The 19,693-nt window shown below is 38.4% G+C and overlaps 1 protein-coding gene across 1 annotated transcript; it reads right to left on the minus strand.

The window, feature by feature from the left end:
- Positions 1-1,401: 1,401 nt before the first annotated feature.
- On the minus strand, positions 1,402-19,327 carry LOC134660673 (protein suppressor of hairy wing-like). Its single transcript, XM_063516450.1, has 28 exons — positions 18,991-19,327; positions 17,523-17,693; positions 17,270-17,401; positions 16,953-17,031; positions 16,372-16,549; positions 15,659-15,782; positions 15,430-15,569; positions 15,006-15,088; positions 14,680-14,791; positions 14,097-14,311; positions 13,841-13,944; positions 13,504-13,582; positions 12,903-12,958; positions 12,739-12,787; positions 9,349-9,482; positions 8,345-8,408; positions 7,490-7,599; positions 7,288-7,377; positions 6,489-6,911; positions 5,938-6,038; positions 5,778-5,856; positions 5,007-5,140; positions 4,572-4,713; positions 4,166-4,240; positions 3,455-3,515; positions 3,094-3,206; positions 2,224-2,308; positions 1,402-1,727 (listed from the first exon to the last, which is right to left on the minus strand). Exons 1-28 carry the CDS (start codon positions 19,138-19,140, stop codon positions 1,669-1,671), a joined length of 3,342 nt encoding a protein of 1,113 aa, XP_063372520.1. The 5' UTR covers positions 19,141-19,327; the 3' UTR covers positions 1,402-1,668.
- Between the last annotated feature and the right edge of the window lie 366 nt (positions 19,328-19,693).

Consider the following 19,693-nt stretch of genomic DNA (forward strand, 5'->3'; position numbering starts at 1 on the left):
GACAGGTCGTCAAAACATTTATTTATTTTACAAACGCGTAAAATAAAAACATTTCTTTCATATTTCGAGATAAATATTTGAGCGCAGCCTTAGGAAAAACAAACAATACATATTGTTGCAGCATGCACCTTTATTTTATATTTTATCGTCATCCTTACTATCTAAACAAATGAATGTACACAATATAAAGTACAAAACAAAAGTATTCCATGTTTCACATAGTAATTGAAATAATTAGGTATTTTGCATTAATATGGATTCTTAGTTTACTCGATTACAGACAACAATTCATTAACATTACTTATTTTCTGTTGAGACCATTAAGGTATATGTATCTGTATGTATAGGTAACTTAGTCGACATCATTATGAAAGATATTCATTGAATAAAACGTTGTAAAATAAAATAATTAAAACTAGTGGCTCTGTGAGCTGTAGACCTCGCGAGCATAGCTTATTGGGACCGTGCACGATGACAGCGCCCCACAGCGGTTTGATCAATCAACAATACAAAGATTTTAATTTATTTAAAAAAAATACGAAGTTTAAGTGAAAAAAAAAAATACAAAAAGCTATGTCTTACTGGGGATCGAACCCAGACTTTCTGTGTGCAAACAAAAAAAGCGATTGTTTACAAAATGCGCCATGATAGTTCTTAGCTAAGCTGACGAAATTCGGCTACTCATTCTCGAGTACAAACTAAATATCTAAATACCACCTAAACCAGCAATACAATTTTTCTGCATTTTTCGCCATTTACTATGTAAATATGTCTCAAAAAGAAAAAACTCTTATGATACGGATACGACTATTTGTTTAGGCGGGAGCTATCACGACTCCGCCATTTTGGAGAATTTCCAAAAACCGGATCGACAAAAAAATTTTATTTAGTCATAGAATTCGGTCACAAAATTTCACGAAAATCGGTTAAGAATTGCGACCTGTAGAGGAGAACATCCGGACATACAAAAGCAAAATGCCCGAGTCAAAACGTAGACCTTCGCTACGCTGCGGTCAATTAAAAAATAGCCGATTATATCGACCTATATTATGATTGAAATCCTACTGCGAACAATGAAAATACGTTAGCTGCCGCTCTATTGCTCTTAGAGCGGTAGAGAGGCAGATACCGAAAATTGGATTTTCGCGGTAGACCCTCTGTTCACAAAAACTGCCGAAGTGTCAACATGAACATCTGCATTACTATCGAAAAACGAAAAGAACTAAATAATGCAATAAATACTGAACCATAATAGTCAAGTGTCATTAAAAGTAGCTGTGAAATTACTTGAAGATGTATAAAAAATCATGTTTGTAGTAGTAATAATGATCTTCCACAAGTATATAAGATCTCTAGGGTTTTTGATTATGTTATTTAACATTTAGCATACATAATTATATGTATGAAGCGTTCACTCGTTCAAATACCTTCTTCAAAATAAGATTCACACAGTCTAAAGGGTAATTGTAGTTTTAAACAAAAATACTTTCATACCATTAACTAATAATTATATAAAGTAACATTAATCTAAGCGCCTAACCTAATAAGATGCAAATTCATTATTTAGAATCACATCGAGAGTGGTACGTAGAGACACACGTAATTCTTTGCTATAGCTGATGATACGCTTAAGAAGACATTCATTATTTCGATCTTTTATAGAAGTTATTATCCTTCTTCGCCTTCAAAATTACACCGCGTTGGGGTGGCTGACACTTTTCGAATCGCTGAAACAAATAATACAATTATAATAACTGTATGAAATGGTAATAACAATCGACATAAACATATATAATAATAGTACTAACGTCCAAAGTCAACCCGAAGTATGTCAGAATAATAATCCGAATCGAGGCTTCCTTCAGTTGCATACCACGTATTCATGCGCCACAGCAACATTTAGTCTGATATGGGCTTCATAATAAATTAATAAAATTATGCTTCACCGAGAACAATGCATCTTCCAGCCTCGTTATATTGAATTGGCCGTACGGAGCATCCCGGCAGCCTAGCATACCCTAACAACGGGCACTAAACAAGCACAACGCAATAACAATATGTCCGTGGTTTTATAATGTCAAGGTGCACGAATATTTATGGTCTAATCTTTGTTATTAATATTATTGTCTACAATCCCGCGACACATTATAAAGACAAAGCTGTCGATCGTTATTTTCAAGTGAATACAGAACATGCCCCAAGTAAACTCACCGCGTCACTCACCTCCTTGGCTAACCAGCCCTGACTTGAGGACAGCAGGGTCGCCACCTGGCAGCTTGATGCCTTGCTTCAGCACCATGGTCCCGTCCTGCATGCATCAACATTAATAAACGCTTTATAGCACTATAGTTGTTTTTTTTTTGCATTAGAAATAAGGTAAACAATCTTGACGTGTCTTTTTATAGAAAAACACGTTTTAAAAATAAATAATGGCAATTATGTAACAATTATGAATCTAATACAGTGGTTCCTAACCTTTTCAGTCCGGTCACCCCTATGACTAAGGGAACCTGATTTTACCCCTCCTCCCAATGGTAATAAAAAATAAAACGTGTACGTTTGTTGTATTGTTATATTAGGTTAGCTTATTACCCCCAGGTTAGGAACCACTGATCTAATACGATCATTTATACTCTTCTGCTTTCATAAGTAATAGTTACAAATTTTTACTAAAAAGCGTTTTTCAATTAAAAGACATGTCAAGATCCACATGTGGCTTGGTAGGTATGAGTGCCGGTAGCTTAGCAGTAAAATGATCGACTCCGAATCCTCAGGTCGTGGTTTCGAGTCCCGGATAGTACTAGTTTCTTGTAATTCATGTATGAAATAATTATTTAATAGTTGTTCTTCGGTGAAGGAAAACATCGTATGGTATAACCCGAGGGGCGTTAGTTCGATTACCACACGGGGTTTTACTGTGCCTCCCTCTGGGTTGAAATTGGAAGATTAAGGGTCAGTAGCTATATTAGGTTGCCATTGCAAACCACGGCTCTTTTTAGACAAAATCGGCAGAGCGCTAAAATTAGGGGGAGGTCTATATCCACAGGTCATTAAAATACTATCGTTAGGTTAAAATAAACATGAATCTATTACCTTTAACTCCAAAAGCCCTTTCTTAGCCATCGCTTCGACTTCCGCTTTGGTCATAACGATCTTCTGCACCTTCACCATTTTCTTTCCAATTTGCATTTGACACAGGTCACCTGCTGAATATAAATATGCTTCAATATGTTACTTTAACAAAGTGATTACTATTTTAACCCTTTGAACGCCGCACGTGAAAGATAATATTAACCTGTACCTAACCGTGCGCGTCTGTAGCAATCTTTGGACGTCAAAAGATTAAATTATCACACAGTTTGTATAAGTTATAAGTGGGCTCCGGTGTATTCAATCTTTTTCGTATATAACTTACCTAATGACTTATTTTAATTATAATATTAATTTTACTTACGTCTAGCGTTAAGTGTCAGCGGCAAAGGCTTAACTCCCGGTGGTAAAGCTTTTACAGGCACCTGGAACACATACAGTGTTACAATACATACATGTCATACCAAGGCTTCCGACTTCTTATTACTTTTGCAGATATGTACTCTATTACAATATAACGCACGACAATAATGAATGTTATAAGGAATTGTAACATAATTATCAATAACTAGCTGTTCCACGTTGAGTACAGGGATGTTGCGGATGCCGATTTTTTGACATCCGCGGATGCGGATGCGGATTTTTAAAGGCTCACATCCGCGGATGCGGATTTTTAAAGGCTCACATCCGCGGATGCGGATGCGAATGTCAAGATAGTACCATAAAAAACGTTAAATATTACATTTTAGTAAATTTTATTTAAAAAAAACCGGCCAAGTGCGAGTCGGACTCGCGTTCCAAGGGTTCCGTACATTAAGTCCCACTCACGCTTGACTGCTCATTTCTAATAGGTTTTTTTGGTTAATGACTAAATTACCTAGCAGTCTAGCACTTACGCCAATGCTAAGACGTTCCTGTACCGAGCTGTTCCACATCCGCATCCGCATTAAATCCGCATCGATTTTATGCGGATGCGGATGTTGAAAATAATGCGGAAGTTCCGCGGTTGCGGATGCGGATATTCGCAACATCCCTGGTTGAGTACTAGGCTGAGCACGTTTATGAAGCGACTTACTTTTTTCAATGTTTGTCCCGTGGGTGACATGAGCGTGTTCACTTGCGGCTCAGTGCTCGTGGGCGGCGTTGTTGCCTACAATAGAAGGATGTTTTTAAAATAGACTCTAAGGCTTAGCACGCACTGCGGTTTTTAAAAAGCGGTTCCGCTACCGCAAAAAATGTAACGTACGGCATTCTTAAATCGCAAGTGCGTGCGCTTATAAAGAATGCCGTACGTTACATTTTTTGCGGTAGCGGAACCGCTTTTTAAAAACCGCAGTGCGTGCTAAGCCTAACATACACTAATTTAATTGTTAGACGGAAATTATTATACGCTCGATTTTTACACCTTGTTTTAAATCATTAAAATGCAGGCGTTGTATAAAAAAATATGTACTTTATTAAGCACACTAGCTTTGACATACCTGTACCGGAGTGGTTTGGGGTTCTGAAGGAATTTCTTTATTCGTAACTTCAGGTTCTTTGGTGGGTTCCTCTGGTTTTTCTTCAGGTTCCTTAACCGTTGGGGGGTCTACTTCTGCGTCCTCCCCGCTTTCCTTTGGAGTCCTGTAAAACGAAACTAGATAAGTAAATTGTGCCAAAAACATGAATTCAAAACGCCATGCAGTACAGACACCTGCAACAATATTTGGTGCAGCGAAGCGTGCAAAATTATACATACCTATACATTGTTTTACGTCTTTTAACAAGATAGTTTGATATTTTTCTGCGCGTGGAAAGTAATTAAAAATTGTAGTATTTCAAGACCTCCCAAGAATGGAGAGTATGAATTTCTTCTGTATTCTTGTCGTTTTTCCCATGGGGGCTTTCACTTGTAAAATATGTAGTTGTAAACTCACGCCTCCTTGCGCGGGCGCCCGCGACGCCGCGCGGCGGGGGTGGCGGTCGGCGTGGACGCGGCGGCGGCGGGAGTCGCCGCCTTTTGCCGCTTCGGCAGGCTCTTGCGCGCGGGCGGCTCTGGACTCTGTGTTACCTACATTACAATTTTTATTATTAAGGTAATATATAATATAATAATGTGAGCCTATATACGTCCCACTGCTGGGCACAGGCCTCCTCTCATGCGCGAGAGGGCTTGGGCTATAGTCCCCACGGCAGCCCAATGCGGATTGGGGACTTCACATACACCTTTAAATTTCTTCGCAGATGTATTGCAGGTTTCCTCACGATGTTTTCCTTCACCGAAAAGCTAGTGGTAAATATCAAATGATATTTCGAACATAAGTTCCGAAAAACTCATTGGTACGAGCCAGGATTTGAACCCGCGACCTCCAGATTGAAAGTCGGACGTCATATCCACTCGGCCACCACCGCTTCATTATTAATGTACCGAAAAAAAAATTAGAGGGTAATTAATCAACGTCCCCAGGACCTGGACTAGAGGAAGACTGTTTTCAACAAAAGGCTGATTGGAACTTTAAAATTCGTGTCATTTTTTATTTATTATTCAAACGAGTTTGATGATATTCTAGTAATAGCATATTTGTAGGATTCGGCACTTTGAATTTGGAAGCTTGTGTAAAACGGGCCACTGCAAAACGGCTTTGATGGGATCAATATGTAGGTCTAGTACTGTATATTTGCTAATTAAAGGTGAAAAAATATCATACATCAGGCTCCGGTCCAACGAATTCGTCTTCCATATCCGAAATTTCTTCATCATCATCCGCATCTCGAATCATTCGTGTTCTGTAATTTTAAAACACAATTGATTAATTTTATTTTAAGCTGAAAATGCTCATATAATGTTCCCTTATCTCCAATGTTTACCTGTCACGAATCATGCTGGCATAGTTCTTGATTTTCGATGGCCTAGTTGACCGACGTACCGAGCTGTCTTCAGAGCCGCTCGTGTCGCCGTTCTTGACGGTCTACAACATATTTACATATTACTTATCATTAACTCAATAAGTCATTCTGAGTCACGATGCAGTCATCTTCAACGTTCTGTCTACACATCACGCGTGTTAGGCCTATAGGCATAACCATAGAGAAATATAGTAAGACAAGAGTGCTCACTCCATACATCAGTTCAGACTATTAATTTCAGTGTCTACATCTAGCATCGAGTAGCGGAACTATCAGTACTGCTACTTGACAATAGATGTAGCACCGACCGGAAAGTCTTATCTCAACAACATAAGACTTTCCGGTCGGTGCTACATCTATTGTCAAGTAGCAGTACTGATAGTTCCGCTACTCGATGCTAGATGCTAATAGTCTTTTCGGTACTAAAACTGATGTATGGAGTGAGCACTCTATGTATTTTTTCTTTATGGCATAACCTATATATAGGCTAAAAGTAGGTATGCTAAACTAACCTTGTCTTCGTTCTTGGCGGGAGCGCTCTTTTCCGCGTTGGTGCTCGAGCTAGCTTCGATCTTGCTGGAGCTGGGTACGTCCTCCTTCGTAACTTTACCCTTGGCCTCTTTACTGGCGCCTTTGTCTTCCTTCTCGGGTATATTCTTGTCGGCCATTTTGCTTTTCTCGGGCGGCTTTTCGTCTTCCCTGCTGTTTTTCTTGTTATGGTTGTCCTTGGCGGCGTCGACGCGGTCCGCGGCGGGCTTGTCCTCCTTGGTGCTGGAGACGTTTTTGTCATCCTTCGAGCTGGTGACAGTGTTCCTGGCCACGGCGTCCTTGGGGTCCTTGTTGAGTATGCGGCGCTCCACGGGCTTCTTTTCCACTGCTGTAGTAAGCTTGGGCGTAGCTTGTGCTTTCTTGTCGTCGCCAGATCTAAAATCGAGTCATTATATTAACGATTTATTCAAATCTATTCTCTTAATATGATTTTACTCAATGATTTGTTATTGTAGTTCTACTTACTCAGTTATCCGTGTGGTTTCTCTGCTAAAAGATACTACTTGTATTATTTTGATTTGTCAAAAATATCGCAAGATAACATTGCTGCCCTGCTTATCGCGGGTGCAGTATTTGCATGAAAACCCATCATGCAAAGTACTGCGTTTGCGATAAGCAGGGCAGATTGATTGTTTCTCTGAATGTATCGTTTGCAAAATGCGTTGTTTACATGGTGTTGAAAACTGTAAGATGCAAACGATGATGCAAGTAGAGAACACAACTATCTTTGTTGGGGAACAAGTCTGCTCGCAGGTATACATACCTCAGTTTTGGCGTGGAGGTATGAACGGCCTGCCGTTTGCTCTTCGCTTCCCCTGCTTTTGCCGGCTTGCCTTCTACTCTTGTTGTAGTCTAAAACATGGTAATAGGCTGTAGTGACAACTTTAAAATGATTTACATTTTGGTGATATTGACAACTTTTCGCGTATATTAGTACACTTAAAGAAAATAGAGCAGTGCCTACCCTTTTAAGCTCTTGTAATTCCTTCTCCAGAATGCGGAGAGACTTGTCGCTGGACCCGGCGTTGCTGGTGGTGCTGTCAACCTTCGCACCCCTCTCTTTCTTCTGGGGGACTACATATGCACAAGTCTGAGTAAGTGGCTGAATTTATATATGTCACCGTAACATTGTAAACACTCGTCAGTTTATAATCTCGCTAGTTAAATTATAAACTGACAGTAGGGAGATTATAAACAAACCTAACCTACGTTAGATTGTAAACTAACGGGTTCACAATCTTACGGTGTCATAATATATATAACAATATAACCCTTTGACCGCCAAAGACGACCACAAATGTGCACGGTTACCGTTAAGGTTTACTATGAAGCGCTCTCTACAATAGTCGTGGTGTTCAGAGGGTTAAAGACACGTCACATATCAGGGTCAGGCTCTGAGAATATGTCTGCGGTTGCGTTTCATATCCACGACTTTTCATACTTTTGTGTGTCGCGGCAATTACACCGGAGATATTTTTTTGACAATGACCCATCAATAAAATTTAATGTGGAAATAAGTTTTTACCAAGTACAAGCTTTTATCGCTGACTTGTCTTTCGAAAGTCAACTAATGGTAACCCAAACACAATGAGGTTGCGTCGTTTTATCACATAGTTCCTGTGGCCTCCTTCGGTCTTAATTATCATTATAATATTTTGTCATCCAAATTACATAATACATAAGTATGTGAAGTTTCAGCATAATCGAATAATGGAAAGTAGGTCTAATTTATCCAGCAAGATTAATACTCACATACAAAGAACGGGACATGTAAAACTAAATAAAAGCTTGTAAATTAAACTTAACAGAAAGGACTTACCATCAGGTTCTTCTTTTACAACTGCCTTGCGTTTCATTGCCTCAGCCTTGCGCAAAATGCTTATCTGTAGGAATATTACACATATTTGAATCAATCACATTGACTATGAGCTAAGTCGGCTGCGATTTTTATAGCCCAGACTGTGCAAGTGTTATTTTAAAATTAACGTCAAACTTCTACGAAATTATGACGGTTAAAAAACACTTGAAAAGACTAGGCTATCGGAATCGCTGCTAACTTAGCTTGTTCTTACTTGGGCTTTTTCTAAAATAAATATCGAAAACCCGATTCTTTCAAATCTGGACGTTCTTGGGCTCATTCTACTCAGAATCGACAGCACTCTCCATCCTACCATTAGAAAAAGATGTCCCAAAATGTCCATTCCATTACGTCACGTTTTTAGTATGACAAAAAATGTCACTTGTATGTAACGTGACGTAGTGGAATGTACAATTTTCATACAAAATTTTGGGACATCTTTTTTTAATGGTAGGATGGAGAGTGCTGTCGATTCTGAGTAGAATGAGCCCAAGAACGTCCAGATTTGAAAGAATCGGGTTTTCGATATTTATTTTAGAAAAAGCCCACTTGAGGTTTCTTTGTGATACCTCGCAGAGTTTATTGCCGATAGTTGTTAGGTTATTCTAACTAATAGGATGGTTAGGTACCTACATTGAAGAATCAACAAGTAGTGCGTGTGTATAGTCATAGAGAAATAAAGACAAAAGTGCTCACTCCATACATCAGTTCAGACTATTAATTTCAGTGTCTACATCTAGCATCGTGTAGCGGAACTATCAGTACTGCTACTTGACAATAGATGTAGCACCGGCCGGAAAGTCTTATCTCAACAGCATAAGACTTTCCGGTCGGTGCTACATCTATTGTCAAGTAGCAGTACTGATAGTTCCGCTACTCGATGCTAATAGTCTTTTTGTTACTAAAACTGATGTATGGAGTGAGCACTCTATGTATTTTTTTCTCTATGGTATAGTGTGACGTACCCTCTCGTTGGCGGCGGGCAGGCGCGAGGAGGTGGCCTCGGACTTGGTGGCGGGCGGCGGGCGCCGGGCGGCCTCGCGCGGCGCCTCCGCGCCCCCGCCCGCGTCGCTGTCTGTGTACACACTCACACCTGAACCTGGTGGTGTACCGCCTTAGTCAATACGGATCATGACACATGTTCAATTTTATAACAAAATCTAGTAAAATAGATAGCAAACGAGCAATTTATCACAATAATGTGGATATTAAAATAAAATATTGAAAAATTACAAAAATACAGGACCTGTTTTTTTTTTAACTTCCAAAAACGATAAAAGTAAGGGTACCATTCGATTCCTTACATTTCATCCAAAAAAATATTGTATAGCAACTATATACATAAACGCAATATTTCACCGACAAAAACGCAATTTTCTTGTTTTGTCCATACTACAAGATGGGCGATGACGTCACGGCCTCTGGCCGTTTTGTATAGGGCGTTTCGCGAGTGAAGGGCGACTGTCGGACTTTGACTACAATTTCTGACTTTTGTGTTACTTTAACCCATTCAGGGCCAGCGACTCAGCGTATGGGTCATGCTCAAACAGTTCCGCAGGGCCAGTGACTCACATGTGAGTCCTGAATAAATTCTGATTTAAACTTAAACGAAACGTAATTTGATGTAATAATGTAAGTAACATATAAGCTAACAATCATTTCTATAAGGCATATTAGGATAAAAAATATAAACACGTTTTTTTTAATGAAAACAGGGTCTCGAATATTCAAGTTTGGTTTACTATCAGTGCAATATAGTAAATATACTGAAATTCTAGATACATAATGCGATGCAAGCAAACAGAAAAATCTATATTGAAAAAATACAAAAAATATATATATTTCAGAAGTTATTGACAGGGCTCAAGGTATGGGTCACCGTGGCCTGGCGCTACTTGTAAAAACTGTTAATGTTTCCGTAGCAGGCTAAAATAAACTTTATTGGCTGGTTTTAAAGCTTATTTCATGTTGAAGCTGTTTGATATTGTACCATTTTACAACTGATTACTGTTTGGATGATGGTAAGCAACAATTGGTAGGAACCAAGCCGTAGTATAATAATATTTTGTTTTGTATGAGGGGTAAGGCAACGAGGATTTTTTCCCACTGTACTTTTATGTCATAATATTTGGTGATCGTTGTATTGTATCTTAGGCAATTACCTACTAACAATGATGTTAAAGTTAATTTTTTTTACGTTTCAATATAGAACAAGGCGGTTGAAACAGTCACCACTAACTAATATGTATTGTATAACAAATAGTTTGTGACAAATATTTACAAGTTTTTTCAAACATCGTGGTTTCTACGGCAGATTAGAAAGTAAGTACTATAATACATTTTAAGTTCTCTATTGTTACTAATATAATGGCGTTTACCAAAACAAAGATAATGACCGACCAGGTGTAAGCTTATCGGACACACTTGGACAATAAACAAGGAATGCATCCGAACGGCGGCGGCGGTATTATCTTTCATGTGGTATTTGTCACAAGAGTTCAAAATGTGATTCATCCCATCCCCCCTATTAGAGATGTATTTTGGAGTAACATGGAAAATATTATTTAGTCACGATTTATTCGTTGGCGACTTTATACTCCTCCTGTGCTGTTTAGTGATTTCGTATTTTGTGACCATAGCTATGGATTACCGGAATTTGAACCCGCCTAACCTGACCGACTGTGCTATGAACTGGAGCCCGAACCTGCTTCATCCGAATGACCTGGCTACGAATTCTGGAACCCTGAACTCACCTTTGTTGAATGACACGGCAAGTTAAATAGAGTCAGACTAAGCTAAGTTTGCAGCGATTTTGATAGCACAGGCTGAGTACCTAAGTGTAATTTAAATGTCATACTTATATGAAATTATGACGTTTAAATTAACACTTGCACAGGCTGGGCTATAAAATTTGCTACCAACTTAGCTTGGTCAGACATTAAACGCTTGTAGAAAGTAAAAATATTCACTCCTACAAACTGCAATAATTAGTTTCTTTTTTGATAGGCACAGAAAATCGGTGGTTAGTAAAAATGTTGCATAATGCTGTCCAACTGGCCGGCTTCATAAGCGGCGATTTATTTACCGTTCGCGCCAGGCTCGAGACCCATAAGGTGAGTCATGCGTTTTAGCTAAAAACGATTTGTATGGTGGCCTGGCGTATTGTGTACGCTCGGCGGTTCGTGGTGAATGGGTTAATGCAATGGGTCCCATATAGACATTTGATCCTCAAAACAAACCCGATCGATTGATACCATAAAAAAAAATTAGTCATGTAGCCTATTTTCAACTATTAAGATTATATTCCGGCGAAGCTATTATGTCAGTAGATATGAGATTAAAACTCATATGAGAGATATTACTTTTTTTTTCTACTGGCAAAATTAGTTCACTGAGTAGCAAATTGCAATTTTAGATCAATCAACGGTTTCTTGTAGCTCTTTACTAGTCTTATTTTTATGATATAATCAGGAGGCGAAATTTTGTTCCCGATAACAGACATTAATCACAGAAAATTGGCCTTTTTATCCTGAAGATTGATGAACGGTTGAGGCCGACGTTATACAGGGTGGTCCAAACCTTGACGTCCAAAAATTTTTTTTTAGATTCCTCACGTCGTGGGCTATCAGAATATACCCCATGTATATTAGCCGATTTTTCGTAGTTTTCAAGTTATGATTTTTTAAACTTTTAACTTTTCTTATGAAATTCCGGTGTTCTCATACAGAGTGGCTAAAAAATAACTGCATTCCCGTTGCCAGGGAGGTGTTGGGATTATACTGAGCAACATTTACTATGGGACCAACCCCGAAATCGCGAAAATCTAAAAAAAATTTTTGGATGTCAAGGTTTGGACTACCCTGTATACCTAATTGTACCATCATCGGCGTAGTTGACTTAACCTTTTCGACGCCGTGTCAAACACAAAAGCTGTCACTCAGACGCCACGTCATTGTCAAGTGTCAAAACTGAAATTGAACTTTATGTATTGCATATGCACGTAGCTGTCTATGTTGCTCTGTGGTCTGTGACCGATTAATCGGTCTTTGGCGTTGAACCTACGGTGCGGATATATCGGTCATTGGCGTCCAAAAGGTTAACAATAGCAATGATTCAAGTGTACCAATCGCCAATGAGTATTTTGCAGTTAGTATAAAAGCAACTGGTACGTAAATTTGTTTTCGTCACAATGAGTTCATCTGTACCAAAATTTCCCATGAGATGAGACACAATATTGAGAAAAAGTCGATTGACTAACTGCGATCCCGTTTTCAGATTTATAACTAGGGGATTTTGCATAGCGCTTTACTTATAATATACATTTGATATAATAAATGCTATTTCATGTTACTTGCCTTCAGAGTTAGTAGTAATGATTTGTCCAACTTCAATTTCTTTCTTGAGCTGTAAAACAAATTACTTTAAATAAACGTTTTTGTTATTTCAATATCCTACAAATCACATAGGTACATGTGTAGTCTATGATTCTAGTGACTAATGAAATTGGACATAAACATACCATATAGCCATCCGCTTTCTTTATTTCTACCACCATGTGGTCGCCTTCCTCTTTAACTGTAAGAAAAAAATAATGGTTATACATGAATATTATTTTTACGAATCAAAAACTATTAACAAAGTCTACACGTGTAAAATCTTTTGACGTCTTCCTCGGGACTAGAGTTTGCAATCCGGATCCGAAATGTATGCAATTATCCGGATCCGGATCCGCGGATCTTCCCATACGTTTCGGATCCGTCGTGCAAACCCTACTCGAGACTCATGTTATCTGAAAAAAACCTGAATGGTCGGACAGACAGCCAGACGCACGAGTGATCCTATAAGGCAGTGGTTCCTAACCTGGGGGTAATTACCCCCGTAGGGGTAAAGCTGGTATTTTACGGGGGTAATAAGCTAACCTAATATAACAATACAACAAACGTGCACGTTTTATTTTTTTATTACCATTGGGAGGGGTAAAATCAGGTTCCCTAGTTAGTCATAGGGGTGACCGGACTGAAAAGGTTAGGAACCACTGCTATAAGGGTTCCTTTTTTTCCTTTTGAGGTACGGACGGAACCATAATAAACAGTCTAAATGGTAGACGTATATATATTTACCATTGAGTCCGTTGTCATCGTCGTCATCGTCCACGTCCGCGTCCATCGCGTCCGCCTCCAGCGACGACTCGTCCATCTCCTGCACGAGCAACTTTGTTTAAAGCGTGTCCGGGAAATACATTCACAACGAGACCTACTCTTAATGAATAACTAATGTATCAACAACCTACACAGATACAGTATTTCTAGAAGAATATATTCTTGATCTCGAACTAAGAAAGAGCTATCTCCAGAAATGACTAACAAGTTTTGCACTAAGTAACTTTGTTCAAGGGACAAAGGACTGAAGCAGTGAGAATACTATGGGTCATATTCATATGGTTAAAAAAAACAATACCTTGGCAGGCCAAGCTTCGTCGTCATGCGCCGCAATCATGTGCGCGTCCAGCTTGTCCTTAGACGTGAACACCAACTCACAGTAGTCGCACATGAACTCTATTCCTGTCCGAACAAACATGTACCGAGATAAAGATAGATCTAACAAAACTGGCACGAAGTGGAGGAATATCTTACAGAATGTGTGTACGTTAAAATGATATTATTAAGTAGTGAGGGGTACTGTTATACCGTCCACCATTTACTAGTGTAGTTACCGTTGACGTGGGTCCTGATGTGCGTGGTGACGGCGTCCACGTTCTCGAACTTCTCCTGGCAGAGCGGGCACGTGAGGTTCTGCGTGGCGTGGATGGCCGAGTGGTAGTACAGCTCGTCCTGGGTGCCGAAGGTCTCGGTGCACTGCTCGCAGCGGAACTCCGCGTCGCCGCCGCGCGCTTGCCGCACTTGCTCCTCGTGTTTCAAGCGGAGATGCCTGCGACACATTTCTCTTAGGGCGACTAGTATTGTGGTATTAATGTTGTTATTTTGTAGAATAAACAAAAACTTTCTTGCGGTCCGGATTGGTCCTTCGGATTCTGAGGAATACCGGATCTCACCGTAGGTTACTATAGGTATCTTACCAACAGTTGAGGCCATGCATATAGAACATAGATTGTTCGAATTGAAATTGTCGTGAGTCATACTGACGTGAAGCTAATTTGACGGTTTAACTCACGTAGGTACACAATACGTTATAATCATGAATTGTTTCCATTAGTACGCTTATTAACTGTATAAGTTCATTAGTCCCAACTTAATTACAATCCATACTTACAGAAAAGGTATGTCACAATCACGCACCTGGTATAATGATGCGACTTCAGGAAGCTCTTGTTGCAGTATTTGCACGGATACGCCCGGTCGCCGGCGTGTGCCCTCACGTGCCGTGATAATTTGGACACGGAGGTAAATCCTGGAAATGACATACACAATGTAATTTCAAAGTATGCGGAACAGATTCAAGGTCTGGAAGTCAGCAGGGATACCAATAAATTGTAATACCATGCCGACTTCCAGATAGTTTGGTAAATAAATTGCGCATGTTCATAGCTTTGATTTTGCTAAAAAAAAAGAGTGGGATGAGGTGAGGTGCCCTATGCAGTTACGCACTCTACTCTAAGACTCACGCTGGGGGCAATACTCGCAAGAGAATTGTTTGTTCCCGTGCACGACGTCCTGGTGCCGAACCAGAGTGTTTCTTTTGTGAAACCTAGAAACAAGCAACACGGGGATAATGCATTTGTAATTATACTTAAATTTAGTGGTTATAGGTATATCAATGACAACGACAATGCTCATGATTTATGTCCTTTCACATAGGTACTTAATTGTGTGCTGAAGCAATAGACTACAATATTTTTTATTAATGCAAGACTTTGTCAGCGCGTTAGCCACCTGGCGCTTTATTAAAACTTTGGTAAAACTCTTCCTTAAGAGAATAGTAACCAAATGCTGTATTGTTAACACCAGACAGGACATGCATTCGGTAGTTGTATAGGCATAGTTCCTGTACTGAATGGATAAAGGTAAACAATACGTTAATAATCTTACTTTCTGTCACATATTGTGCAGACATGTTGCCGATTTGCATAGCCCTCGTGCCTTTTTTTGTGGGCTTCCAGTTCCACGGTGGACAGGAATGTGGCGGGGCAGTTTTCGCACAAATGTAGAGGTAAATTAGAATGCATCATCTGAAAACGATCACGATATTTCATTTATTCTTTAAAATTGATGCCAAAATATTTTTATAGGTAATAAATCGGCGAACCAAGTAGTTTACCTTTTCGTGTCTTTTAAGCAAAATAAGCCGTTTGAATTTTTTATCGCAAGCAACACATTGGAACGGCATTTCGTTGGAATGACGTAATTTGTGTGTGAGTAAGTCATATTTGGAGAAAAATTTACTGAAACAAAATAAAAACTTTGAAAATGTTTGGTTTCTGCTGAGTATTTTCAAAGTAGTCAACATAAATACAACACAGTATAAAATAGATACCTAGATATTGCTGTCATAGCAACAAGACCAAGACCTTTTGAGGTCATCTTCTAAATTAGATAAAGAAACAAAGGTCATGGTCACAATTTAAATGGCTGCATGCCATACAAATCTTATCCAAAAAATCTGTTTGAGACTATCCATCGGAATTGTCATAAGATTAGGATGTTCATGAGTTCAACAAATAGTAGCTAGTTTTATTTGTTGCTTTTATAGTTTAACTGAGCCCAGCTGTTCGCGAATGTTGCATGCTGGTACGCAGTACAGGGAGTAATAAATTATATTACTATACCTACCACAGGTTTTTTTTTGTCACTGCGTCATGCATCTATTTTTTTTATGTTGCAATATCAGCTATAACAAAAGTTGTAAGTACTGTAAAAATATAAGTCTTGCAATCTAGTTAGAGGCACTCAGTCTTCAGCGTACCTGCTCGTACATTTCTGATCTGACAAAAGGAATGTTAATCGGTTTAGGTAGAGTATGAAAAGACTTACGCATCGCACTGTTCGCATTGTACATTTCTGGCGCGGTGCTTCCTGGCTTTGTGTATGTCGAGCAGTTGGTGCAGCGAGTAGCTGCTGTCGCACTGGTCGCACGGCCACGAGCCCAGCCCGCTCGACTGCCGGCGCACGCGCACCATCACACCCTTCCTTACCGCTGTCTCCCACCAACACGTTTATTTTACCCAATGTATAACACACTTTAAACATCATGTTTTACACAGCTTCACATTTCACATATTAATTAGATGATAAATAGAAAAAAAAAACAAATGTATAGAACTATAGATACTTACCATGTAAATTATATTTTGATTGTCAATGAGGAGCGATAAGGGTGAAAAAATATCTACGGCCAATCCAATTAAAAATCAATTTTATTTGCATTGAGCCACAACTCAAAATCAATGCTGGGTAAACATGCTGCAAATAAACAATGCTAGACACAAAATAATAACATGGTGAAAAATATTGAAAGCTATGAACACACGCAGATATAAATAAAAAAAAAAGTATGAAAATAATTACGAAACAACTAAAATATGTGGGATCAAGAGCTGAGGAGAATGACTTACCTGCTTTTTTAGATGCACTTTCTTTGTCTCCACTAGGTGTTACTTTGATACGCTTGGATCCATCACGAGAAGCATCAATCTGTCAAAATACATTATGTTAACATAGGTACAATACACAACTGATATGAGAGGATTAGTTTAAGCTATATTGAGAAAGTATAGCTTGAGATAAACCTCATGGCCATTTATTTATTCTACCCTTATGATGGTATGTACTATATACACTAAAGGTAAATTTGTGTTATTTTGGAAACCTACCTAGAACTTGAGGAAAAGTTTAACTGAATGTTAATTATATCTATGGAGAAAAAAGTAACCTTTATGTTGAATGTCTCTTCATCTTCATTATCATTCTCGGACATATCTTGAGATGTAACTGCAATTGTCGCTCCTCCTTCTACTACAGTGTTAATTGGCCTAGACGCAGTTCTTTTCGTCAGTTGAAATATCTGTAAGTCAAGAATTATATTACACAGTAGAAATTAAATCCAGTATAAAATTCAAGTGCAGTATTTTTGTTTAACACCTTTGCAACTATTCTCTATACAACAGATTTTAATTTTAGTTTACCTTTGTAAGTGAAGAAGGCCAATTGACAGCACTGATAGGGACCCCATTTTGGACAAACTGAAGGCAGGACTCATCAGCCCGCCGACAAATTTGTTTGAAGTCATAGCAAATGTCCATGAAGACCCTGCAGCGCTCGCAAATGTAGGAAGGCATCTTATCTGATGGAAATACCTGTGGAAAAAATACAAATTTATAGAAATTTCATTATATTCATATTATTTCAAGAAAAAGCAATAAGTTACTATAGTTTGGACAGGGAATGTCTCATTTCAAACATAGAGAGAGAATCATACTGTTTTTGTCTTATGCTAGTACTAGCACCCAAAGAAAGGGATGAGTATAGTTTTTTTTTATACTTATTTAATAATTAGGATTGCCAGACTATACATTTATTTACTCAGCACATATCATTACTTAAAAACCTATATGAAAAGAAGAAAATCTCAAATTGCCGCGTGGCCTTAAGAAGCAATATTAGGTTTATGGAGGTTTTGCTAGTGCATTGGTTTGTTGGATTATATTAAACTGTTTTTAGGTATAGGTATTTCATAGCATATATTTTTATCAGTGTAAAAAGTGGACACAGCTAAAATATTTGAAAAGGATATCAAAGTGAAGCCAGCAGTTTTGGATCTTGTAAACTAACTGGGAGACACCAGAGAAACCTAATAAACGGTAAAAATGGATGCCATTCATTAAAATAAATCACATAGCCATTGGATTTGAGCATAAAGCGTTTCTTTTCCTACCGAAATATTAAGAGTTCAGCTAGCATATATTTTAGCATATTATTTAACACTACCAAGCACTCTTTTCCTATATAAAATGAACCTACCTAGCAAGTTATTGGCTATGAATGTATCAAGTAACTGCAATCTAACTTTAATCGCTAGGTCCTAGTGATTTAGTTTGTAATTATAAGTAGGTACAGTTTACAAACTGATTAATTAGGTGGTGGGTCCTATGCTCTATTTATTATCAATTTGAATGCTCAAGAGTATATTTTCTTCATTAGTTTGTATCACTTATCAGGTTAAATTGAATAAAAATAAATCTAAGGATTTTTTAAAATGCTTAACTTAAATTAAGCAATGACAGAATTAAGATTTATATTCCGAAATTAGATAAACATAAAATATTTGTAAGAGTATACATTTCGCTAGATGGCGGTCAGGATGCACCAAGCACCTTACTTCATAAAAGCTTGCTCTAAGTTAATCAATACTTTGAACAATAGTAAAATATGAAGTAAAACTACGTTTATCATAGATATGTCTATATCTAATATTACATTAACTTTACTATACGTGTATGCAAGTTACTCAAATCAAATGCTTTTATAAAGCGTCCAACGCCATTTCATTGTCGATAAACTATCCCAGCAATTTAATAGCGGCGTCTAGTCAGCTAAGCTATACGCTGAATATTAGAATCTAGAGAACCATTTAATAAAAAATCCTGTATTTACCTCGATAGAAACGCATGCCATAATTTTCAAAGGAAGAGTCACTAATATGGGGTCCCGACTTCGATCATATAAACTGGTCAATGATGAATCCTGAGTTAAACAAAATCTACACAGTTTTATGTCACTTAAAGATTCCTTTCTTTTCTCCATTTTTGTTTAATTCTAATGCTTCAACACTACATAAAAATGCTTTAGCACTATTCCACTTCACCAAAATCAACGCAAAATGGGGAACTATTAACAAACCACAGACAAAAATCGAAACGCTTGCCATGCCGCTTAAGCGTTTAGCGCCACCTAGAGATTCGCCACTTGCATTCTTAGTTCTGCTACTCAACAAGAGATGGCACTATTATAAAAACTTCTCCATAAGCATAAGTTTACACTGAGTAAGTGGAAACCAGTGGATATTATAATAAAGCTAATAACAGACTATCGGACCGGACCGCGACCTTGGAGCGTCGCACCCATAAGTGAGAGCAAGAAACATATATCTCTTTCTCGCTCTCACTTATGGGTGCGACGCTCAAGGTCGCGGTCCGGTCCGATAGTCTGTTATCACTATTACTATTAAACTATAGTTTGACAAAGGACTGTCTCATTTCAAACATAGACAGAGAGAATCATACTATCTTTGTCTTACACTAGTACCAGCACCCGAAAGAAAAGGATGATTATAGTTTTTTTTGTTCTTATTTACTGA

The sequence above is a fragment of the Cydia amplana genome, chromosome Z, assembly GCF_948474715.1.
Source record: "Cydia amplana chromosome Z, ilCydAmpl1.1, whole genome shotgun sequence".
Lineage (NCBI taxonomy): Eukaryota > Metazoa > Arthropoda > Insecta > Lepidoptera > Tortricidae > Cydia > Cydia amplana.

Coding starts and splice junctions, on each gene's coding strand:
- LOC134660673 (XM_063516450.1), bottom strand. CDS start 19,140: ATGGAGAAAAGAAAGGAATCTTTAAGTGACATAAAACTGTGTAGATTT. Junction 5,141..5,777: donor TCGTTGGACCGGAGCCTGAT/GTATGATATTTT, acceptor ATTGTAATGTAG/GTAACACAGAGTCCAGAGCC. Junction 1,728..2,223: donor AGGGCTGGTTAGCCAAGGAG/GTGAGTGACGCG, acceptor TATTTGTTTCAG/CGATTCGAAAAGTGTCAGCC.